The following is a 25,818-nucleotide window of genomic DNA, read 5'->3' as shown; positions in this document are numbered from 1 at the left end:
GAGGAGAAGGAGAGAGGAAGGGAGGAGAAGGAGAGAGGGAGGGAGGAGAAGGAGAGAGGAAGGGAGGAGAAGGAGAGGGAGGGAGGGAGGAGAAGGAGAGGGAGGGATGGAGCAAAATGAGAGAGGGAGGGAAGAGAAGGAGAGAGGAAGGGAGGAGAAGGAGAGAGGGAGGGAGGAGAAGGAGAGAGGAAGGGAGGAGAAGGAGAGGGAGGGAGGAGAAGGAGAGAGGGAGGGAGGAGAAGGAGAGGGAGGGAGGGAGCAAAATGAGAGAGGGAGGGAAGAGAAGGAGAGAGGAAGGGAGGAGAAGGAGAGAGGGAGGGAGGAGAAAGAGAGAGGAAGGGAGGAGAAGGAGAGGGAGGGAGGGAGGGAGGGAGGGAGGGAGGGAGGGAGGGAGGGAGGGAGCAAATTGAGAGAGGGAGGGAAGAGAAGGAGAGAGGGAGGGAAGAGATTGAGAGAGAGAGGGGAGGGAGGGAGGGGGGCAGAAGGAGACAGGGAGGGATCGGGGGAGAAGGAGACAGGGAGGAATGGGGGGAGAAGGAGACAGGGAGGGAGGGAGGAAGGGAGGGGGGGATAAGGAGACAGGGAGGGATAGGGCGGAGAAGGAGGCAGGGAGGGAGGGAGGCAGGGAGGGAGGGGGGGGAGACAGGGAGGGAGGGAGGCAGGGAGGGGGGGGAGAAGGAGACAGGGAGGGAGGGAGGCAGGGAGGGAGGGGGGGAGAAGGAGACAGGGAGGGAGGCAGGGAGGGAGGGGGGGGGAGAAGGAGACAGGGAGGGAGGCAGGGAGGGAGGGGGGGGGAGAAGGAGACAGGGAGGGGGGGGGAGAAGGAGACAGGGAGGGAGGGGGGGGGAGGAGACAGGGAGGGAGGGAGGAAGAAACAGAGCTGGAACATCTGGATTTTATTAGCAGCCATTGGGAAAATGTGAAAAGGACGTTTTTTCCCTGTGAGTAGCGATATGCTGCATGTAACCACTTCACTGCCGAGGGACGTCCTCCCTGAAGAGAACAGATGGCCGCTAGACTTCAATACAATTATATCAATAACAGTCATCACTGCCGTCAGCGCCACATGACAAGCACACAAAAGTGCGGAGAGGCAGGGAACCGAAACTTGTCTCACAAGTGCTGTTGTGTTGGGTGGGAAGGAAGCCGACTCTGAAACGCAGGTCCCTCGTCAGGACGTTTTCATCACCGTCATCCTGAAGTCGCATTCACAGTTCAAATCAAGAGCTGGCTTTTCCACCAGACCGCCAATAACATCACATTACCCAGAAACAGCAAACAGAGGGGGAATGGAGAGAGGTGGAGGAATAAACAGTAATGTAGTCAGTAAATGAATAAACACAAAGACCGAAGGGAATACACACTGGTGCACTGAACAATTCAGAGACTGGGAGTCCTATTTAAACATAAACAGAGAAGTAGAGAGTAGGGAGTAGAGAGTAGAGAGTAGGGAGTAGGGAGTAGAGAGTAGAGAGTAGGGAGTAGTGAGTAGAGAGTAGAGAGGAGGGAGTAGAGAGTAGGGAGTAGAGAGTAGGGAGTAGAGAGTAGAGAGTAGGGAGGAGGGAGTAGAGAGTAGAGAGGAGGGAGTAGAGAGTAGGGAGTAGAGAGTAGAGAGTAGGGAGTATAGAGTAGGGAGTAGAGAGGAGGGAGTAGAGAGTAGGGAGTATAGAGTAGGGAGTATAGAGTAGAGAGTAGGGAGTAGAGAGTAGGGAGTAGGGAGTAGAGAGTAGAGAGTAGGGAGTAGAGAGTAGGGAGTAGAGAGTAGGGAGTAGAGAGTAGGGAGTAGAGAGTAGGGAGTATAGAGTAGAGAGTAGGGAGTAGAGAGTAGGGAGTAGAGAGGAGGGAGTAGAGAGTAGGGAGTAGAGAGGAGGGAGTAGAGAGTAGGGAGTAGAGAGGAGGGAGTAGAGAGTAGGGAGTATAGAGTAGAGAGTAGAGAGTAGGGAGTAGAGAGTAGAGAGTAGGGAGTAGAGAGTAGGGAGTAGGGAGTATAGAGTAGAGAGTAGGGAGTAGAGAGTAGGGAGTAGAGAGTAGGGAGTAGAGAGTAGAGAGTAGGGAGTAGGGAGTAGAGAGTAGGGAGTAGAGAGTAGGGAGTAGAGAGTAGGGAGTATAGAGTAGAGAGTAGGGAGTAGAGAGTAGGGAGTAGAGAGTAGAGAGTAGGGAGTAGAGAGTAGGGAGTAGGGAGTAGGGAGGAGAGAGTAGGGAGTAGAGAGTAGAGAGTAGAGAGTAGGGAGTAGGGAGTAGAGAGTAGAGAGTAGAGAGTAGGGAGTAGAGAGTAGAGAGTAGGGAGTAGAGAGTAGAGAGTAGGGAGTATAGAGTAGAGAGGAGGGAGTAGAGAGTAGGGAGTAGAGAGTAGGGAGTAGAGAGTAGGGAGTAGAGAGTAGGGAGTAGAGAGTAGGGAGTAGAGAGTAGAGAGTAGAGAGTAGGGAGTAGAGAGTAGGGAGTAGAGAGTAGGGAGTAGAGAGTAGGGAGTAGAGAGTAGGGAGTATAGAGTAGAGAGTAGAGAGTAGGGAGTAGAGAGTAGGGAGTAGGGAGTAGGGAGTAGAGAGTAGGGAGTAGAGAGTAGAGAGTAGAGAGTAGAGAGTAGGGAGTATAGAGTAGAGAGTAGGGAGTAGAGAGTAGGGAGTAGGGAGTAGAGAGTAGGGAGTAGAGAGTAGGGAGTAGAGAGTAGAGAGTAGAGAGTAGGGAGTAGAGAGTAGGGAGTAGAGAGTAGAGAGTAGAGAGTAGGGAGTAGAGAGTAGAGAGTAGGGAGTAGAGAGTAGGGAGTAGAGAGTAGGGAGTAGAGAGTAGGGAGTATAGAGTAGAGAGTAGGGAGTAGGGAGTAGAGAGTAGAGAGTAGGGAGTAGAGAGTAGGGAGTAGAGAGTAGAGAGTAGAGAGTAGGGAGTATAGAGTAGAGAGTAGGGAGTAGAGAGTAGGGAGTAGGGAGTAGAGAGTAGGGAGTAGAGAGTAGGGAGTAGAGAGTAGAGAGTAGAGAGTAGAGAGTAGGGAGTAGAGAGTAGGGAGTATAGAGTAGGGAGGAGAGAGTAGGGAGTAGGGAGTAGAGAGTAGGGAGGAGGGAGTAGAGAGTAGGGAGGAGATAGTAGGGAGTAGAGAGTAGGGAGTAGAGAGTAGGGAGTAGGGAGTAGAGAGTAGGGAGTAGGGAGTAGGGAGTAGAGAGTAGGGAGTAGAGAGTAGAGAGTAGCAGTATTGGTTCCTTGTTTTCCATGTTGTTCTACCTTTCTCCCAGGCCATGCCTCATGTCTCAGACATCTGAGTACTGTATCCGCTGTCTCTGACTGGTGCAGACGAGGAGAGAGCGGATCTCTCCTGTGTATTAGACCGTTTTACACTGACCCTGTCCTGGTCTGTCCTGGTCAGCTCATGTCCTCTGCCCAGTAACTCAGTGGTAACTAGGTCAGCCCAGGAACCAGTGTGTCTGGCCTCATCCCTCTCTCCTCTCCTCCTCCTCGTATGAGTGAATGGAGTGTCTGAGGACCTCCCTCCTCCTCCTCCTCCTCCTCCACACAGCTGGGGTCTCAGCCATTACACACCACATGGGTCACCACTGCACTGCCGCCACACCCTAAATGGTTTTAACATATATTCTGTGAGTTATTACTGTATGCGCTGTGAGGCTCCTGCCGTCGCTCAGTCTAACTTTTCCTATGTTGTCTATCTTTCATTCCACACACACACACACACACACACACACACACACACACACACACACAGACAGACACGTTCACACACACACACACACAGACACGTTCACACACATGCATTTTCTCCCTGGGCCTTTCAGTTCTCGATTTTTAAACAGACATTTATTCCCCACTGAATGTTTGTTTTTACTAAACATATTTGTTCAGCCCAGTCTGTGTAGCATCGCAGTGATTCTAAAGTAACAGGGTAACGTTTGTATTTGTTTCTGCTTGTTCCGTGCTTGTACATTTCTGTGGATGGGGCTGGGGGTGTTCTCTCTCCAAGGCTCTCTCCCACCATGTCATTAGTGAACCTAAAGCCTCTGAACTCTAAATCAGCTCAAGATGATCCCAAGTCTGGTTTCTAACACACACACACACACACACACACACACACACACACACACACACACAGAGAGAGAGACAGAGAGACAGAGAGAGAGAGACAGACACAGAGAGAGAGACAGACGCAGGCACAGACACAGAGAGAGAGAGAGCGAGAGAGAGGGAGAGAGAGAGAGAGACAGATTGGTGGCTGGGCTGTCTGCCATTCAGACAGGTTGACTGAGTTCTCCCAGCCAGTAGGACATTTACATCATCATCACAGCCAGGCTCCTCCATCCAGCATGTCTGATCTCTATCTAACCCACTATCCCTCTGCTCCAACATCTCCCTCCCGTCAGACCTAGTCTATTCTTTATGGTGCCTCCACCCACTCCCATGCTAAGGGGGCTATGCAGGCCCAGGGTCTCTGTCAATCCCTGGGTCAGGAGAGGGGCGATGGGGATAGGGAGTCTGGAGGGGGGGCTAGGGAGAGGGGTGCGGGGGTTCCTGGGTGCGGCGTCCTGGGGCCGAGGCGCAGGGCTCTAATCCCCATGTTTTGATGTGAGGCCTGTGTTTGTGTGGACTACTCAGCGGCCTGATGGGGAGCAGATGTGGGAAGGGAGGCGGGCGGGCACCGAGCCAGAGCAGCTGGGAGAAATTAAAAACAACAGCATTCCTGGAGACTGGGGGAATTACAGAGGAAGGGAGAGCGCGAGAGGGAGAGATTTCGGGGTATGTGTCACAGAGAGGAGCCCATTTGGAGAGAGGGAGAGCGACAGAGGAGCAAGAGAAGATCACCTCAGAGTCTGTCCGTGTCTAAGGCACAGTTACAGTAGCTCTGTTCTAATGGTGAAGGATAGGCCATGTGAATACAGAGACACTACCAGCATCCAACCAGGCTCTTCATGGCCTGTCATGACGTGATGGTTTCTTGTGTGGTTTTAGGGAAAGCACATGTCCTGGAAATCTATCAAGAGACCCAGAAATAGCTCCAGAATGACAAACTGGAGTGTGATCTCGTACTGAATCGTTTTTCATCTCGTTTGTAGCACACTAGGAGAGGGCTGAACTGAAACCATTTTTAGAACACCGAATGCTGACTGACCGTTCCTTCCCTGAAAGCCATTTTTAGGCGTGATTATGAGAAACATACAGCTGTGTACAGGAGAGACTGACAACAGTATCATTATCAAAAGCTTTTGACTGCACACTGTGTGCTGCAGCTAAAGCCAGAGATGGCGCCGGGCTCCCAAATCCTCAGGGAGTCTATGAAGCAGCATTGTATCCTGGGTAAAAAATCTATTTTCTGTATTGATTACCGTGTAGATCCACTTGGAGTGGGAGATAAAAGGGCTGCGTGGAAGGAAGAAGAGGAAGGATCAGAACGTCCTGTACCACTCCCCTGAACAGGATCCACTGTGGTGCTCCGGTGCCATGGTTCCTTAATTAGACAGGAAGGAAAACACCAGCGAAGGCAACAGGACACACGCTGTGGTCAAGTCTGTTGAGGTGTGGACCCTCAACTCTGTTTCTCTTTGTGTTTACTAGTCTCTCCATCTCACTCTGTCTTTCCCTCTCTGTTTCTCACCTTGGGGCGAGTCTTCCTGTCCTTCAGCACGATGGGAGCACAGAGGGCCACAGATGGGGGGGGGGGGGGGGGGGCAGACTGTTTCCTTCTTTTTTTTTACCCCAATTTCGTGGTATCCAATTGTTAGTAGCTACTATCTTGTCTCATCGCTACAACTCCCGGACGAGTCATGCGTCCTCCGATACACAACCCAACCACACTGCTTCTTAACACAGCGCGCATCCAACCCGGAAGCCGGCCGCAACCAATGTGTCGGAGGAAACACTGTGCACCTGGCGACCTGGTTAGCGTGCACTGCACCCGGCCCGCCACAGGAGTCGCTAGTGCGCGATGAGAAAAGGATATCCTACCGGCCAAACCCTCCCTAACCCCGACGACGCTAGGCCAATTGTACATCGCCCCACGGACCTCCCAGTCACGGCCGGCTGCGACAGAGCCTGGGAGCGAACCCAGAGTCTCTGGTGGAACAGCTGGCGCTGCGATGCAGTGCCCTAGACCACTGCGCCACCCGGGAGGCCAGAGAAGACTTTCTAATGTATTAAAAGTGAAATCCAGAGTGTGCGTGTGTGTGTGTGTGTGTGTGTGTGTGTGTGTGTGTGTGTGTATGTGCGTCCTTTAGCTGGTCAGATTAAACAGCTGAGAGTAATCTCACGGTAGTTGCAGACAGGCCAGGAGGACAGGACTCCTCCCTCTCTCCTCCCCTCGCCCCAGAAGTCTCGGCCCTCCCAGCCAGGTCGTGGTCACTCCCAGAACCCCCCGGGAGCCATAGCAGCATTTGCCATGTGGAGGAACTCTCCTTAAGGATTCAATTAAGATCCCTGATTAAGGCATGCTTTCTGTCAAAAGAGGTCCACTGTGTCAATCAAATCACAGACAGAGGGTGGGTCAAGATTGTACAGTCGTGATGGAAATAGAGTGCGTGTACATTATGGGATTCAAGTGAAATGACCAATCAGTGATCGTCATGCAGTATAAACCGGCAAGCATTTTTTAAAGGAAAAAAGTGACAAGAACCCAGGCAGAGAGTTTTGTGTGCGGTCCTCTTGAGTTGCTTTGTTGTTGTTGAAGTCAGTCAGTAGAGCTACAATAGCTCCTAAACAGGAATACTGTTTGTTGAGTGTGGTGACAGATGGACGAGCGCTGCCTTCCTCCTCCTCCTCCTCCTCCTCCTCCTTCTCCTCTGACAGACAGACAGACAGACAGACAGACAGACAGGAGGGGAGGGCCAGGCAGGGTACCTGTCTACATTTGTCCCTGGCAGGGAGCAGGGACATTGCAGCCACACAGGCAGAAGCCACCAGCTCAGCAGGGCTCCAACTCTAACACTTTGTTGTGTTTAGGGGATTGGAGCGGTGGCCTGGCGAGCGTCCCTTGTGTTTGCGGGGACCACAGTCACATTGTCAACGGCCATTGGAGCTTCTCGAATCTAGAATAACACTCTTGAAAATCAGAGCCTACATGCGAATATGGAAATAGGCCAGAGAAGAGTTTAAGAGAATGCCAACTGTGGAAGGAATACTGTGGAAGGAATACTGTGGGAGGAATACTGTGGAAGGAATACTGTGGGAGGAATACTGTGGAAGGAACACTGTGGAAGGAATACTGTGGAAGGAATAGTGGAAGGAATACTGTGGGAGGAATACTGTGGAAGGAATACTGTGGGAGGAATACTGTGGGAGGAATACTGTGGGAGGAATACTGTGGAAGGAATACTGTGGAAGGAATACTGTGGGAGGAATACTGTGGGAGGAATACTGTGGAAGGTTTCCATTCATAAACCATTGCTCTGGAACACACAGTGTGCCCTGCATGGTTTTGTCATATCAGCATACTACTAGGGCCAAAAGTAGAGCACTTTGTTTATGCCAAAGAGCCCAAATTAAACACAATATTATGATACATTTATTTATGCCACTCAGAATCATTCTCTTAGTTTACATATAGCACATTGGTTAACTACTGTCTTTTGGGATTACATATGCAATGGCTACTGCAAAATAGTCTTCAAAAAGCAAACAGGAAGGGCCTAATTAAACTGAATGTCTGTGATTTGGCATTTCAGTTTGAGACCAAAGGTGAATCCGAGTGTCTGCTGTGTTCTTTAGTGGCCCAGGGTCTGGTTGCGCTGTTTGAAACTCAAGCCCTGGTACAGTTGTGAGTCTGTGGTGTGAAACACAAAGTTCAGCCAGACTGGTGGGTGGAGGGAGGGAGGGCCTGTAGCCAGCAGCAGAAGATCTGAGTTTAGTAGTCTGAGAAAGAGCAGTAAGGAGATGTGCCTGTCCGTCCTGGCTGTCCGTCCTGGCTGTCCGTCCTGGCTGTCGGTCCTGGCTGTCCGTCCTGGCTGCAGAGGTGACTTCTCCCTGCCTCCCCAGAAACACTTTAACCCTGAGGACTGCGGCACCCTCCTGCACCCCCCCGCTACCATCCTGCAGCTGCTCTCCCTGGAGGTCAAGACCTAATTATCCTCCTGTTGCTCGTTTGGCAGTCACCCGATGTGTTTGGTTATTTTTGCACTTGACAGTGGTGGGCGGCAGCGGCTGCAGCTTAGCGGGTGGGGTGGGTTGGGGTGGGGGTCTGTTCCAAACATGGCCAGGAGTACTAGAGCTACATGCTAGTGGGGTGCCTGTAGGTCTATGAGGCGAGCTGCTCCCTGCGTGCTCGACATGATCCTGCTGTCCGAGTGGAATTAACAGTGGAGTGAACCCTAAGACAGCTGATAGAGAACGCCTGGCTTGAAACCTTCCTCCTCAGCACTTGCCTCTGTACTGGTCTAATGCAGAGACTGGGTTCAGGGCTTGCAGGGTATATACACGTATATAAGAGCGGTGGGTACGCGCACACGGTCTCACAGACTGTAAAGCTATCTTCTCCATGGCTGTGAAAGCCATCACACTCGGCAGCTCATGTTTTTGTAGCAGAAGGATCTCATTCCACCCACATCCCTCTGACGGCTGCTGCTTCCTGTTACACTCAGTGTTTACCATGGAGCATTTAACACTGAATACTCCGACACTGAGTCAGGGCTGATCATGCTCACTGGATAATGTGTATGCATGACCCCTGCAAAATAAATTAGAAAGATTATTACATTTTATCCATATTATTTCACAGAACAAACATTATTTTGAATGAAAAAGTATGTGATTATGTGTAAATGGTGTATTTGAGATTGCAATCAATAGACCTTTTAATACATCAAAAAGATAACTGACATTTTCAGCCTTCTCTCTGCAGCTTTGAAACTACAAGAGTTGTTGTGGTCGTAGTTGGAGGCAGAAAGAGTGCCAGTGTGGGGACTGGGCAGTGACAGTGTGGGGACTGGGCAGTGACAGTGTGGGGACTGGGCAGTGACAGTGTGGGGACTGGGCAGTGACAGTGTGGGGACTGGGCAGTGACAGTGTGGGGACTGGGCAGTGACAGTGTGGGGACTGGGCAGTGACAGTGTGGGGACTGGGCAGTGACAAGCCAGTGTGGGGACTGGGCAGTGACGAGCCAGTGTGGGGACTGGGCAGTGACAGTGTGGGGACTGGGCAGTGACAAGCCAGTGTGGGGACTGGGCAGTGACGAGCCAGTGTGGGGACTGGGCAGTGACGAGTCAATGTGGGGCCTGGGCAGTGACGAGTCAATGTGGGGACTGGGCAGTGACGAGTCAATGTGGGGACTGGGCAATGATGAGTTAATGTGGGGACTGGGCAGTGACGAGTCAATGTGGGGACTGGGCAGTGACGAGCCAGTGTGGGGACTGGGCAGTGACGAGCCAGTGTGGGGACTGGGCAGTGACGAGCCAGTGTGGGGACTGGGCAGTGACGAGCCAGTGTGGGGACTGGGCAGTGACGAGCCAGTGTGGGGACTGGGCAGTGACGAGCCAGTGTGGGGACTGGGCAGTGACAAGCCAGTGTGGGGACTGGGCAGTGACGAGCCAGTGTGGGGACTGGGCAGTGACGAGCCAGTGTGGGGACTGGGCAGTGACGAGCCAGTGTGAGACTGGCCAGTGACAAGCCAGTGTGGGGACTGGGCAGTGACGAGCCAGTGTGGGGACTGGGCAGTGACAAGCCAGTGTGGGGACTGGGCAGTGATGAGCCAGTGTGGGGACTGGGCAGTGACGAGCCAGTGTGAGGACTGGGCAGTGACAAGCCAGTGTGGGGACTGGGCAGTGACGAGCCAGTGTGGGGACTGGGCAGTGATGAGCCAGTGTGGGGACTGGGTAGTGACAAGCCAGTGTGGGGACTGGGCAGTGACGAGCCAGTGTGGGGACTGGGCAGTGACAAGCCAGTGTGGGGACTGGGCAGTGACAAGCGAGTGTGGGGACTGGGCAGTGACAAGCCAATGTGGGGACTGGGCAGTGACGAGCCAGTGTGGGGACTGGGCAGTGACGAGCCAGTGTGGGGACTGGGCAGTGACGAGCCAGTGTGGGGACTGGGCAGTGACGAGCCAGTGTGGGGACTGGGCAGTGACGAGCCAGTGTGGGGACTGGGCAGTGACAAGCGAGTGTGGGGACTGGGCAGTGACAAGCCAATGTGGGGACTGGGCAGTGACAAGCCAGTGTGGGGACTGGGCAGTGATGAGCCAGTGTGGGGACTGGGCAGTGACGAGCCAGTGTGGGGACTGGGCAGTGACAAGCCAGTGTGGGGACTGGGCAGTGACGAGCCAGTGTGGGGACTGGGCAGTGACAAGCCAGTGTGGGGACTGGGCAGTGACAAGCGAGTGTGGGGACTGGGCAGTGACAAGCCAATGTGGGGACTGGGCAGTGACAAGCCAGTGTGGGGACTGGGCAGTGACGAGCCAGTGTGGGGACTGGGCAGTGACGAGCCAGTGTGGGGACTGGGCAGTGACGAGCCAGTGTGGGGACTGGGCAGTGACGAGCCAGTGTGGGGACTGGGCAGTGACGAGCCAGTGTGGGGACTGGGCAGTGACGAGCCAGTGTGGGGACTGGGCAGTGACGAGCCAGTGTGGGGACTGGGCAGTGACGAGCCAGTGTGGGGACTGGGCAGTGACAAGCCAGTGTGGGGACTGGGCAGTGACGAGCCAGTGTGGGGACTGGGCAGTGACGAGCCAGTGTGGGGACTGGGCAGTGACGAGCCAGTGTGGGACTGGCCAGTGACAAGCCAGTGTGGGGACTGGGCAGTGACGAGCCAGTGTGGGGACTGGGCAGTGACGAGCCAGTGTGGGGACTGGGCAGTGATGAGCCAGTGTGGGGACTGGGCAGTGACGAGCCAGTGTGAGGACTGGGCAGTGACAAGCCAGTGTGGGGACTGGGCAGTGACGAGCCAGTGTGGGGACTGGGCAGTGATGAGCCAGTGTGGGGACTGGGTAGTGACAAGCCAGTGTGGGGACTGGGCAGTGACGAGCCAGTGTGGGGACTGGGCAGTGACAAGCGAGTGTGGGGACTGGGCAGTGACAAGCCAATGTGGGGACTGGGCAGTGATGAGCCAGTGTGGGGACTGGGCAGTGACGAGCCAGTGTGGGGACTGGGCAGTGACGAGCCAGTGTGGGGACTGGGCAGTGACGAGCCAGTGTGGGGACTGGGCAGTGACAAGCCAGTGTGGGGACTGGGCAGTGACAAGCGAGTGTGGGGACTGGGCAGTGACAAGCCAATGTGGGGACTGGGCAGTGACAAGCCAGTGTGGGGACTGGGCAGTGATGAGCCAGTGTGGGGACTGGGCAGTGACGAGCCAGTGTGGGGACTGGGCAGTGACAAGCCAGTGTGGGGACTGGGCAGTGACGAGCCAGTGTGGGGACTGGGCAGTGACAAGCCAGTGTGGGGACTGGGCAGTGACAAGCGAGTGTGGGGACTGGGCAGTGACAAGCCAATGTGGGGACTGGGCAGTGACAAGCCAGTGTGGGGACTGGGCAGTGACAAGCGAGTGTGGGGACTGGGCAGTGACAAGCCAATGTGGGGACTGGGCAGTGACAAGCGAGTGTGGGGACTGGGCAGTGACAAGCCAATGTGGGGACTGGGCAGTGACAAGCCAGTGTGGGGACTGAGCAGTGACAAGCCAGTGTGGGGACTGGGCAGTGACAAGCGAGTGTGGGGACTGGGCAGTGACAAGCCAATGTGGGGACTGGGCAGTGACAAGCCAGTGTGGGGACTGGGCAGTGATGAGCCAGTGTGGGGACTGGGCAGTGACGAGCCAGTGTGGGGACTGGGCAGTGACAAGCCAGTGTGGGGACTGGGCAGTGACGAGCCAGTGTGGGGACTGGGCAGTGACAAGCCAGTGTGGGGACTGGGCAGTGACAAGCGAGTGTGGGGACTGGGCAGTGACAAGCCAATGTGGGGACTGGGCAGTGACAAGCCAGTGTGGGGACTGGGCAGTGATGAGCCAGTGTGGGGACTGGGCAGTGACAAGCGAGTGTGGGGACTGGGCAGTGACAGTGTGGGGACTGGGCAGTGACGAGCCAGTGTGAGGACTGGGCAGTGACAAGCCAGTGTGGGGACTGGGCAGTGACGAGCCAGTGTGGGGACTGGGCAGTGATGAGCCAGTGTGGGGACTGGGTAGTGACAAGCCAGTGTGGGGACTGGGCAGTGACGAGCCAGTGTGGGGACTGGGCAGTGACAAGCCAGTGTGGGGACTGGGCAGTGACGAGCGAGTGTGGGGACTGGGCAGTGACAAGCCAATGTGGGGACTGGGCAGTGATGAGCCAGTGTGGGGACTGGGCAGTGACGAGCCAGTGTGGGGACTGGGCAGTGACAAGCCAGTGTGGGGACTGGGCAGTGACGAGCCAGTGTGGGGACTGGGCAGTGACAAGCCAGTGTAGGTACTGGGCAGTGACAAGCGAGTGTGGGGACTGGGCAGTGACAAGCCAGTGTGGGGACTGGGCAGTGACAAGCCAGTGTGGGGACTGGGCAGTGATGAGCCAGTGTGGGGACTGGGCAGTGACAAGCTCGTGTGGGGACTGGGCAGTGACAGTGTGGGGACTGGGCAGTGACGAGCCAGTGTGGGGACTGGGCAGTGACAAGCTCGTGTGTCCCTGTGTATGTGGGAGGCGGCAGAGCACGGCAGGGGAATAGCAGCCCTTGTCCTATCTCCTGGAAAAGGCGATGCCACCTGACCGCTCCAGGCCATCCCGTCCCACCTGTCCCAAACCGGAGCAGCCCTACCTTGCCTTGTTTGGTCCCTGCTGTGGGCCTCGTTTCAGTCTCGTAGAAGTGTCTCTGTGATGGACAGCGGCAGATCCAGCTGCACTTGTCACTGACTGTCAAGCGCCTGTCCATATGGAGGACGAGAGGGGACAGGCGGGGAGTGTCAGTGGGACTGGGGCGGAGGGGTGGGGAGGGGGAGTGGCAGGGGGTCCCGTCAGCAGCAGCTGAGGGGACCAGCAGGTGTTACTTTATCCAAGAGCTGTAATGTTTTGCGTGTCGTTCCATGCCCCCATCTCTCTATCGCTGTCTCTCTACTGTAGTACGACATCGTTCACAGAGGCTACGGCCCAAACACTTAAAAGACACACCATCGTCCACTTACCCTCGCCTTATGCCCTTGGGGGAATCCCCGTCGCCATCTTGGAGGGTGGTCCAAATGATTAGCCAAGCAAGGGAGGTTTGCAACGTAAACCCTCGTTTTCAGTCAGCTTTGCGAGTGTACAATTATCCGGGGCCTGAAACTCCCCACAATTCAATTCGCGACGGTTGTACATCCGCTAAGAAAAGTCTGTGAAAACTTAACTTAAAAACAACATCAACGGACAAGTCAACATACAAGTGTAAGTAAAAACCAATGCAAATAGGTTAGAAATGTTGCTACCTCGTAAAAAGTAAATCTGTTTTTGTTTGGGTATCTTTTGGAAATTGTAGAATAAAAGATTTTCCTTCAGAAGTTCCAGCTAGGCAGGCTAACGTTTGTTAGATAATTAATTGGCTAGCTATCATACAGTAGGCTTATATTAATAATGATATATTTAATATAAGTAGACATGCACTCATAATTGAATGTAGTGCATATAAAGGAACCACAAGCCATCGGTGGCTGAAAGCACAATCATCGCGGGATGAACGAGTGACGAATTTCTGGCCAAGGGTGGTCCATTTAAAAATCAATCCTTCCTCCCTCGCCCCTTGCCCTGCAAGTGTATACTCGCCAGACGTCATGATACGTCATCAGAAGTGTCCACTAATTTGAGGGCTGAGGGAATAGGATGTGTCTTTTAAGTGTTTGGACCGCAGCCAGAGTCTCTGCAGCAGAAACAAGACCTCACAGCCAGGCCATCGATACATTCTCTCTCATAACAAATCTGTGGGTCTTGAGTGGGTGTCAGATAATGGAAGCAACACTGATCAATAAATACAACTTGCTATTAAGCTTTTTTTATGAGAATTAAATTGCTTGTTTGGGTCTGATTTTGATCGTGTTCGTTCTGTACCTGGATGTCTGCGTCTGGGGGCAGATATACTGTTGGTGTCTGATGTGTCTTTCATGTTTGTCTCTTTGTAACCGTCTCTCTCTCTCTCCTTCTCTTTCTTTCTTTCTCTTTCTCTTCCTTTCTTTATTTCTGTCTCTCTCCTCTTTCTTTCTTTCTTTCTTTCTTTCTTTCTTTCTTTCTTTCTTTCTTTCTTTCTCTCTCTCTCTCTCTCTCGCTCTCTCTCTCCTGCAGGTAGCACAGAACAGAAGGTTGGAACAATGCCCGATTCACCTGCTGATGTCAAAACCCAGCCCAGGTTGACTCCGCCCACAATGCCACCTCCACCCCCGGCCGTCAGCCAGGCACCCAATCGCAACGCTTCATTCACACCCACCACCAGTAGGTCAAGTAAGGCATTTTTGTAATTCATTATTTCTCTGTTTGCACTTTGCACCCAAATAGGCACTCTAAAATATGTACGCATGCAATCTTTCAATTTCAAAAATACTTCTAGCATATTTTACCTGGCATAAACTACTATTCTGTGTTGCTACCATGTCTGTGTTTCCCTTGAATGCCTGAATCCTCTTTGTAACTTTATAAAGAACCTTGTAAATTCCCTGAGGTAGTACTATGTATCTATCTTGAAGGTGTTTTGTGCTTCATTGGGCCAGGCAGGATGTGAACAGAATAGTGAGCTGGTAGGAGTGCTGCATCAGCTCTTCTCTGTCATTGGCACGGCTCTACCTCTGCGTCTGTTAGGCTGTTAGGAAGGGAACCTGCCTGGGCTGCAGGGGAAACAGGCTGCCACAGGCTGCTGCTGGGCTCCATAGCCCTGGCTGTGGGTTTCTTGATGATAGCTTCAAAATGACGAAGACTTCAGTCACTTGTGTGTGTACAGGTAGAATCCCGTTTGGAACAAGTGTCTTGGAGTATGTGTGAGAATGGCTGTGGCATTGTCTCAGTGTGTGTGTGTGTCTGTGTGGGGGCTTGTTTACCGGCTGTAGTGGTACAGGGGGCATTGCTAGGCTCGCCGGGCTACAGACCACTTTCTCCCCTATATAACAATGACAGGCCGTGTTGTTTCACCTGTTGTAAAACAGTGTAGCTCGCTCTCCCCTCTAAAACCAGAACACAAGTGGCAGGTCACATGGTTAGCCCACTTGTGTACCGACTGACCAGGCTCCAATGGACAGATTAGATTCGAGGGTAGAAATGAGAGGAACTGTATACTGGAACATATATTAAAAAACCATCTAACACACACTGTTGGCGTACTGCCATATGCACTCCAACAAACTGGGGGAGAAATGAAACTCCCTGCAGATTGAAATGTTTTCAAACATATTAGGCATGGGTGGTACTCAGATCGTCATACCATCCTTCTCTCATCTCCGCCCTTCTCTCATACCGGGATATACGGTCATACCGTCCTTCTCTCATACCGGGATATACGGTCATACCATCCTTCTCTCATCTCCGCCCTTCTCTCATACCGGGATATACGGTCATACCATCCTTCTCTCATCTCCGCCCTTCTCTCATACCGGGATATACGGTCATACCGTCCTTCTCTCATACCGGGATATACGGTCATACCATCCTTCTCTCATCTCCGCCCTTCTCTCATACTGGGATATACGGTCATACCGTCCTTCTCTCATACTGGGATATACGGTCATACCATCCTTCTCTCATCTCCGCCCTTCTCTCATACCGGGATATACGGTCATACCGTCCTTCTCTCATACCGGGATATACGGTCATACCATCCTTCTCTCATCTCCGCCCTTCTCTCATACTGGGATATACGGTCATACCGTCCTTCTCTCATACTGGGATATACGGTCATACCATCCTTCTCTCATCTCCGCCCTTCTCTCATACCGGGATATACGGTCATACCGTCCTTCTCTCATACCGGGATATACGGTCATACCATCCTTCTCTCATCTCCGCCCTTCTCTCATACCGGGATATACGGTCATACCGTCCTTCTCTCATACCGGGATATACGGTCATACCATCCTTCTCTCATCTCCGCCCTTCTCTCATACTGGGATATACGGTCATACCGTCCTTCTCTCATACCGGGATATACGGTCATACCGTCCTTCCCTCATACCGGGATTTACGGTCATACCGTCCTTCTCTCATACCGCGATATACGGTCACACCGTCCTTCTCTCATACCGGGATATACGGTCATACCGTCCTTCTCTCATACCGCGATATACGGTCATACCGTCCTTCTCTCATACCGCGATATACGGTCATACCGTCCTTCTCTCATACCGGGATTTACAGTCATACCGTCCTTCTCTCATACCGGGATTTACGGTCATACCGTCCTTCTCTCATACCGGGATATACGGTCATACCGTCCTTCTCTCATACCGCGATATATGGTCATACCGTCCTTCTCTCATACCGGGATATACGGTCATACCGTCCTTCTCTCATACCGGGATATACGGTCATACCGTCCTTCTCTCATACCGGGATATACGGTCATACCGTCCTTCTCTCATACCGGGATATACGGTATTACTGGCTTAGTACACAAGGTGGCGGCAAAAAAAACAACATTGGGCATCTATTACCAGAATGCTAACAAAATTAGCACAAGTATTATTGAATTTCAATGGAGGCTGCTAGCTAAATATGCTAAGGAGTGCAAAATGAAAATCAACTAATTGCAGAGACAGGCAATCCTGCTAAGAAATGTATACATATATAGGTAGGCGCTACCGAATGTCATTTTTGGTGAGTTTGGACATTTACAAGCGAATGTGGACGAGAGACATTGTCCAAATGAACAAAGTTCCGACGCATGCTTGTCTTAACGAAGAACAGTACTGGAAATCAAGATGGTGGAAGCTGTACAGATAACTCATCCAAAGTGTTTTGACTTCTCAAACATGGCAGAAAGCTAACACAGTATGATTCCCCGTCACCTTATTAGTTTAGCCACTTACTTACATTAACTCGCAAGTTAAAATTAGGGATCGTGTCAATGCATAATTCTGCATTTTTCACACAGGAAAGAAAGATAAAACGCTAAAGAAATATCTTGCTGCATTTTTTTAAACACAGACTAATTTCATGCTTCAGTTGTACTTCTCCACTCAGATGAGAATTCACCATGAGAATTCACCATGGGCATTCAGCACTCTGACGGATGTCTAGCTACTTTGCTCCAGGTGCTTTTCACGGGTGTCGGCAGCTTACTTTTCTCTGGTAAAATGCAAGATTAACTCTCAACAAAACATTAGGAAATGTAGCTGGCTTACATTCTTTCTATGATAAACATTAGAAATAGGATGGCCATGTACTTATTTTTTTACATTGGAAGCTCATTAACTTGTGTTAACTAGCTGCCGGCCAAATAGCATTGCACTTCTGTTGTCATCTGATGAAAGTGAAGCTATTTTCTCCGCAATGTGTTATACTTGTGTATTTTTCTGTGAAGGCCCACTATAGTTATTTTTCTGCTCTTTTGCACACCAATATCTCTACCTGTACATAACCATCTGATCATTTATCACTCCAGTGTTAATCTGCATAATTGTAATTATTTGCCTACCTCATGCCTTTTGCACACAATGTATATATAGACTCCCCTTTTTTTCTACTGTGTTATTGACTTGTTAATTGTTTACTCCATGTGTAACTCTGTGTTGTCTGTTCACACTGCTATGCCTTATCTTGGCCAGGTCGCAGTTGCAAATGAGAACTTGTTCTCAACTAGCCTACCTGGTTAAATAAAGGTGAAATAAAAATAAAAATAATAAAAAAAATAGTTGCACATCCCTGATGACTCGATTGAAGCAAAATAACACTGTTGGCTTTCAATATAAAACCCGACCACTGGACTTACCTTGCTCCGCTTTCTCCCATTGTGCTATTTCAAAGGGACACGTGGCTGGCTCCACTGTTCTGGGGAACTACGGTTAGCCTTATAATGTAAAATAATGTGTCAGGTGAAATGAAGAATGCCATCTGCTTTGTCACTTAGCGCACAAGTTGACGAAAGGTTTTCACTTTAAAAGTAGCTACAAATATTCAAATTGTATTGAAAAGCCTCAAATAAGTAGTTTCAATATTTCAAAATACCCCGGTATACGGTATATATGGTATACCGCCCACCAAGCTTAAATCATATCATATTAAACTCACTCACACATGCATACGTCCTTTAATATCACAATAATTCAGCCACATACGCCCAAGACCAAGAATAAACAAAACATCAAAACATCAGAATTGTATGCATTATACACTGTGTATAAACACTCAAAAACAACCCATATCAGAAACATCAGAGGAAACAGAATAGTATATAGTATATAGTAGTATATAGAAGTATAATAGTATATGATGAGATCCAAATATTATTGCATTCGGATTGAGACATACATCTTGTTGTGACAGTCACTGAAGACAAGGGATGGAGTGTAAGAATATCCCACCAATGTTGGGTAATGTACCATTCAGTAGATGAAGCAGGGGAAAAGGTGGAGTGTGGAACGAAGGGAGTAGTGGAGGGGTGTGGAGCAGGAGTGTGGCAGCCAGGCAGGGTGGGGAGGTGGGGTGGGGTGGGGGTGCCCTGAACCTGAAAGCTGCCAATCTACTTTCAGCTGGTGGACATGTGCAAGGACTGATTTAGCAACACACCTGCTATTGGAATAAACTAACACAGGCCACAGGCCTATTTTTGGCACCTCTTTAACACGTTCCTCTTATAGTTGTGTCCTACTGAGTGAGTGGGTGAGCGAAAGTTAGAAACAGACTGGCGAAGGGGAGGAGGGCCACTGGGAGAGAGGGGGAGGGTCAAACGGTCCCACTTGTGAGAGGCAGCTGAAGTTACTGCACACAGAGCCTTCACTCAAACTGGTATGAGCCGTGGCGGAGCAGGAGCAGCAGAGTACATGTTAGTAGCCAAGTGTCTTTAACCAGCCTTAGTGTGTGCCCTGGCCTCAGCCTTAGTGTGTGCCCTGGCCTCAGCCTTAGTGTGTGCCCTGGCCTCAGCCTTAGTGTGTGCCCTGGCCTCAGCCTTAGTGTGTTCCCTGGCCTCAGCCTTAGTGTGTGTCCTGGCCTCAGCCTTAGTGTGTGCCCTGGCCTCAGCCTTAGTGTGTTCCCTGGCCTCAGCCTTAGTGTGTGCCCTGGCCTCAGCCTTAGTGTGTTCCCTGGCCTCAGCCTTAGTGTGTGCCCTGGCCTCAGCCTTAGTGTGTGCCATGGCCTCAGCCTTAGTGTGTTCCCTGGCCTCAGCCTTAGCGTGTGCCCTGGCCTCAGCCTTAGTGTGTGCCCTGGTCCCAGCCTTAGGGTGTGCCCTGGCCTCAGCCTTAGTGTGTTCCCTGGCCTCAGCCTTAGCGTGTGCCCTGGCCTCAGCCTTAGTGTGTGCCCTGGTCCCAGCCTTAGGGTGTGCCCTGGAGCTCTCCACCTTAACCTTAAGGATGCATGTGCCTTCACCACCCTCGTCGACCCTGTCCTCCGGCGCCCTCACACCGCATGGTGCCCGGGGGGAGGAGGTAGAGGGACAGGAGGAGGATGGAGGAGGACAACAGACTGGTACTGACGGAGGGCCTCTCTCCCTCTCTCTCCCTGCAGTGCTGAACGGGAGCAGTCACTCAAGTCACTCGCCCACGTCGCTCAACGGGGCGCCCTCTACACCCAACGGCTTCAGCAACGGCCCTGCCATGTCGTCCACCGCCTCCCTGTCCAATCAGCAGCTGCCGCCGGCCTGCGGAGCCCGCCAGCTCTGCAAGCTCAAGCGCTTCCTCACCACGCTGCAGCAGTTCGGCAACGACATCTCGCCCGAGATCGGAGAGCGGGTCCGCAGTCTGGTGCTGGGCCTGGTGGTAAGTCCTGCTCGCCTCTTCTCCTCTTCTCTCTCCCTCTCCCCTTGTCTGTCTATCTCTTCCACTCGCTCTCCTACTTTTCTGGAGCTACGGTACTTACTTAGTTGTGTCCAACATCTCTTTCTGTCTCTCCATGTCCAGCTCTGTCTGTCTCCTAGTTATACTGTGAAGCTTCTTCTCCAAGTGTTCCAATCTCTCCTTTCCTCTGGTTTTTGACAGAATTCCACCCTGACCATAGAAGAGTTCCACTCTAAACTCCAGGAGGCTACCAACTTCCCGCTGCGTCCCTTTGTCATTCCGTTCCTCAAGGTAAGCACATCAAAACACAACGTAGACACTCCCTCCCTGTTCCCAGTAGTCTGCCAAGGAATCCCCAGGTTATTTTCCAGTATATCCCTATGAGCAGCTTTCACTTCTGGTATCAGCTAGCATATGGCGATGAAAGTACGAGCTTTCAAGAACAAAACCCACCCAAACAAACAAAGAATATTCTCTGGATGGCTGGCCAGTGTAGAAAGCGACCTGGTTTCTGTGCCTGAGCCGTGTGTGATTCCTCCATTAGTGTGTGGGTGTGGAGCTGATTGAAGCTCAGTAGATAAAGGGAGTAGGACCCTGCCGATTTCCAACCTAGTCTGCTGCCGCCTGCCTGGCGCTGGGCTGATCTGCTGGTCCATATGGCCATCGTTTGCGATTCATTAAAACTGGCACACGAGTGTTTACCCTGAGTGGCGCGGCGTGGAGCGGAGGGAGGGAGGGAGGGGTAAATAAGGCTCCCTGACAGATGTTGCCGGCCCGGGGCGGCTAACACGCAGAGCTTTTCACTCTGGCTGATGTCTTTGGCCTGATCCTGTTACCTGCATCGTCAAAAAGTCACAGAGACGAGAGCAGAGAAAGCGAGAGACAAAGTCCATCCTTCCGAACAACTGTCATTATTCATAACACATTACTCTGCTGGGTTCCAGAAGTCACAATGCCAGCTGTTCAATATATAACACATGTAGCAAATGTGACAGTAGGGAATAGGGAACGTTTGGCACTGAGGCCTTCAGGGACAGTGCTGACGGTTCTGATGGAGGGAGGGGCAGTCCTGCTGACACTGCGTGTGCGTGTCTGTGTGCGCGCGTGCCTGTGTCTGTCTGTGTCGGTGCTGAGTGCTGACTGTGCTGCTTGGTGGTGACTAGGGCCCACATTCCTGTGTGTCCCACACACTCTGTCTCTCTGTCCCTCCTGTTTATTCCCAGAGCAGAGGGACATATGGAGGACAACAGGGGGGCGGGCCAAGCTGGAGTCATGCCTGGTTATTAACTATAATTGCAGACATGGTGGTGGCTTGTACGGTTGTGGATGGAATGTATTCCACACACCACATACCAACACAAATACATTCACATACATACAATACATTCACTACGGAGATCTTGGTTAGCTCAGTGAGGGAAAGATTGTTGTGTAGATTAACAAGCAAACAGTATCTGCTTTTTAGAAAGGTGTTAACTAGCAGCCAGGCAGCATGTCCACAGTGTGATAGATAGATAGATAGATAGATAGATAGATAGATAGATAGATAGATAGATAGATAGATAGATAGATAGAGATACTATGGATGGATGGATGGATACTGTAGGTAGATAGATACTATAGATTGATAGATACTATAGATAGATAGATAGATAGATAGATAGATAGATAGATAGATAGATAGATAGATAGATACTATAGATAGATACTATAGATAGATACTATAGTATAGATAGATAGATACTATAGATGGATACTATAGATAGATACGATAGATAGATACGATAGATACTATAGATAGATACGATAGATAGATAGATAGATAGATAGATACTATAGATAGATACAATAGATAGATAGATTGATAGATTGATAGTCCACAGTGTGATAGATAGATAGATAGATAGATAGATAGATAGATAGATAGATAGATAGATAGATAGATAGATAGATAGATATAGATTCTATGGATGGATGGATGGATACTGTAGGTAGATAGATACTATAGATTGATAGATACTATAGATAGATAGATACTATAGATAGATACTATAGATAGATACTATAGTATAGATAGATAGATACTATAGATGGATACTATAGATAGATACGATAGATAGATACGATAGATACTATAGATAGATACGATAGATAGATAGATAGATAGATAGATAGATAGATAGATAGATAGATACTATAGATAGATACAATAGATAGATAGATTGATAGATAGATAGATAGATAGATAGATAGATAGATAGATATATACTATAGATAGATAGATAGATACTATAGATAGATAGATAGATAGATAGATAGATAGATAGATAGATAGATAGATAGATAGATAGATACTATAGATAGATACTATAGAAATATAGATACTATAGATAGATAGATACTATAGATAGATAGATAGATAGATAGATAGATAGATAGATAGATAGATAGATAGATGATAGATAGATAGATAGATAGATACTATAGGTACTACAGATATATACTATAGATAGATAGATAGATAGATAGATAGATAGATAGATAGATAGATAGATAGATAGATAGATAGATAGATAGATAGATAGATAGATAGATAGATAGATAGATAGATAGATACTATAAGTACTATAGGTACTACAGATATATACTATAGATAGATAGATAGATAGATAGATAGATAGATAGATAGATAGATAGATAGATAGATAGATACTATAGATAGATACTATAGATAGATAGATACTATAGATAGATACTATAGATAGATACGATAGATAGATACTATAGATAGATTAGATAGATAGATAGATACGAGAGATAGATAGATAGATAGATAGATAAATAGATAGATATATAGATAGATAGATACTATAGATAGATACTATAGATAGATATATAGATACTATAGATAGATAGATAGATAGATAGATAGATAGATACTATAGATAGATAGATAGATAGATACTATAGATAGATACTATAGAAAGATAGATACTATAGAAAGATAGATACTATAGATATATACTATAGGTACTATAGGTACTACAGATATATACTATAGATAGATAGATAGATAGATAGATAGATAGATAGATAGATAGATAGATAGATAGATAGATAGATACTACAGGTACTACAGATATATACTATAGATAGATAGATAGATAGATAGATAGATAGATAGATAGATAGATAGATAGATAGATAGATAGATAGATAGATAGATACGATAGATACTATAGATAGATACTATAGATAGATACTATAGATAGATACTATAGATAGATACGATAGATACTATAGATAGATACTATAGATAGATACTATAGATAGATACGATAGATACTATAGATAGATACGATAGATAGATACGATAGATAGATAGATACTATAGATAGATACTATAGATACTATAGATAGATACTATAGATAGATACTATAGATATATAGATAGATAGATATATACTATAGATAGATACTATAGAAAGATAGATACTATAGATAGATACTATAGAACGATAGATACTATAGATAGATAGATAGATAGATAGATAGATAGATAGATAGATAGATAGATAGATAGATAGATAGATAGATAGATAGATAGATAGATAGATAGATAGATCGGTACTATAGGTACTATAGGTACTACAGATATATACTATAGATAGATAGATAGATAGATACGATAGATAGATAGATAGATAGATAGATAGATAGATAGATAGAGATACTATGGATGGATGGATGGATACTGTAGGTAGATAGATACTATAGATTGATAGATACTATAGATAGATGCGATAGATAGATAGATAGATAGATAGATAGATAGATAGATACGATAGATACGATAGATACTATAGATAGATACTATAGATAGATACTATAGATAGATAGATAGATAGATAGATAGATAGATAGATAGATAGATAGATAGATAGATAGATAGATAGATATACTATAGATACTATAGATATATAGATACTATAGATACTATAGATAGATAGATAGATAGATACTATAGATAGATAGATAGATAGATAGATAGATAGATAGATAGATAGATAGATACTATAGATACTATAGATAGATACTATAGATACTATAGATAGATACTATAGATACTATAGATAGATACGATAGATACTATAGATAGATACTATAGATAGATAGATACTATAGATAGATAGATAGATACTATAGATAGATACTATAGATAGATACTATAGAAAGATAGATACTATAGATAGATAGATAGATACTATAGAAAGATAGATACTATAGATAGATAGATAGATAGATACTATAGAAAGATAGATACTATAGATAGGTAGATACTATAGATAGATACTGTAGAAAGATAGATACTATAGATAGATAGATAGATACTATAGATAGGTAGATACTATAGATAGGTAGATACTATAGATAGATACTATAGATAGATAGATACTATAGAAAGATAGATACTATAGATATAGATACTATAGATAGATAGATACTATAGAAAGATAGATACTATAGATATAGATACTATAGATAGGTAGATACTATAGATAGATACTATAGATAGATAGATACTATAGAAAGATAGATACTATAGATAGGTAGATACTATAGATAGGTAGATAGGCCAGTGTCTGGTGGGCGCTAGCTGTCTCATTAGTGGAGATTATTATTATTGTTGTGAGAGCGGCTTGGCGTGCCTTTAGTAGCATCCAGAGGATGGCTCAGGGCCTGGTGTCAATAGGACAGTTTTCCAGCCCGCCTGCTGTGCCATGAGGTTACACATCTGTGACATGGCAGCCAGCACTGTGCTTTGTCAAAGTGACGGCCTGACTGAGCTCTCTGACAGCACCCACTTTTACCCCTCCTCTCTCCCCTCTTCCTCCCCCTGAGAGAGACAGACGCTGGGGAGGAATGTGGGGTTGGTGAGTCTGTGTTATCTCACTGTCTCATCCTCTCTCTTTCTCTCTCAATCTCTCACTCGCTCTCTAATTCTCTCTCTCACTTTCTCTCACAATCTCTCTCTCTCTCTCAATCTCTCTCTCTCTTTGTCTTTCCCTCCCACATGCTCTAACTCTTCACTCTAAAACTATTTGATTTTTATGCCCTGTCTCTCCTGTCTCTCCTCCACCTTGACCCTCCTCCTCTCGCCCTTTTCCACTTACCATATCTTCTCCTTTCATTCCTCCTATCCCTCCTCCCCCCTTCCCTCTCCTCTAACAGGCCAACCTGCCCCTGCTTCAGAGGGAGCTCCTCCACTGTGCACGGATGGCCAAGCAGACTCCCGCCCAGTATCTGGCCCAGCATGAGCAGCTGCTGCTGGACGCCAACGCCAGCTCGCCCCTGGACTCCTCTGAGATCATGATGGAGATCAACGAGCATGGCAAGAGGAGGACCCCCGACAGGTACTGACTGACCACCACACACACACACACACACACTCAGAATACACACACTATGCAGACACGTCACATACCACAGCTGGAAAACAAACTTATCACTCCTCTCCCTCCATCTTACAGCAGAAACACAACTGAAAAAAACACACACAGGCTTACACACACAAATAATTGAATTATTTCTGGGTATTTGGAAATGGCAAGCCACAAGGGGGAGGTTATAAATCCTCTGTGCGGGAGGCGGAAGTCTGGGCAGCCCTGATGCCAGGCGGGCAGGGAGGGCGATGCAGGCTGTGCCAGCTGTCTGTGAGGGGAGGAGGAGGAGAGAGGGAGGAGTAGGAGTAGAGGAGGATGAGAAGAGGAGGATAAGTCCAGATGCTGTGGACGTCACGCTATAACCACAGCGGCAGCAGTGGCTCTGTGTCAGCGGCCCCAGTACAGTATGAGGAGATGTACTCAGTCCAACCCACAGACAATGCCCTCACTGTCCTATACACTTCCCTGCCCTACCCAAAGCAGCTTGCTGCCATATCTGCCCCCCCACACGGGGCCGTATGGAGGGGGGTGTGGAGGGGGATACACATCTGGAATTTAAGACAGACAA

The 25,818-nt window shown here is 48.8% G+C and overlaps 1 protein-coding gene across 8 annotated transcripts in view; it reads left to right on the top strand.

Annotated features, from left to right (window-relative positions):
• LOC110526302 (protein CBFA2T3) overlaps positions 1 to 25,818 on the top strand; it is a 65,550-nt gene that overhangs the window by 24,873 nt on the left and 14,859 nt on the right. For 5 of the 8 annotated variants that reach the window (XM_021607135.2, XM_021607129.2, XM_021607132.2 and 2 more), the window contains 4 exons: positions 14,180 to 14,335; positions 19,538 to 19,788; positions 20,008 to 20,097; positions 25,039 to 25,220. In XM_021607135.2, coding sequence (XP_021462810.1) covers positions 14,180 to 14,335; positions 19,538 to 19,788; positions 20,008 to 20,097; positions 25,039 to 25,220 — 679 coding nt within the window. The remainder of the gene's footprint in view (positions 1 to 14,179; positions 14,336 to 19,537; positions 19,789 to 20,007; positions 20,098 to 25,038; positions 25,221 to 25,818) is intronic. The other 3 variants (XM_021607131.2, XM_021607134.2, XM_021607138.2) reach the window with 1 other exon arrangement.

The sequence above is a fragment of the Oncorhynchus mykiss genome, chromosome 6 (assembly GCF_013265735.2).
Source record: "Oncorhynchus mykiss isolate Arlee chromosome 6, USDA_OmykA_1.1, whole genome shotgun sequence".
In the NCBI taxonomy this organism is placed as follows: domain Eukaryota; kingdom Metazoa; phylum Chordata; class Actinopteri; order Salmoniformes; family Salmonidae; genus Oncorhynchus; species Oncorhynchus mykiss.
The sequence above is the reverse complement of the archived record's forward strand: the minus strand, read 5'-3'. Positions and strand labels throughout refer to the sequence as shown.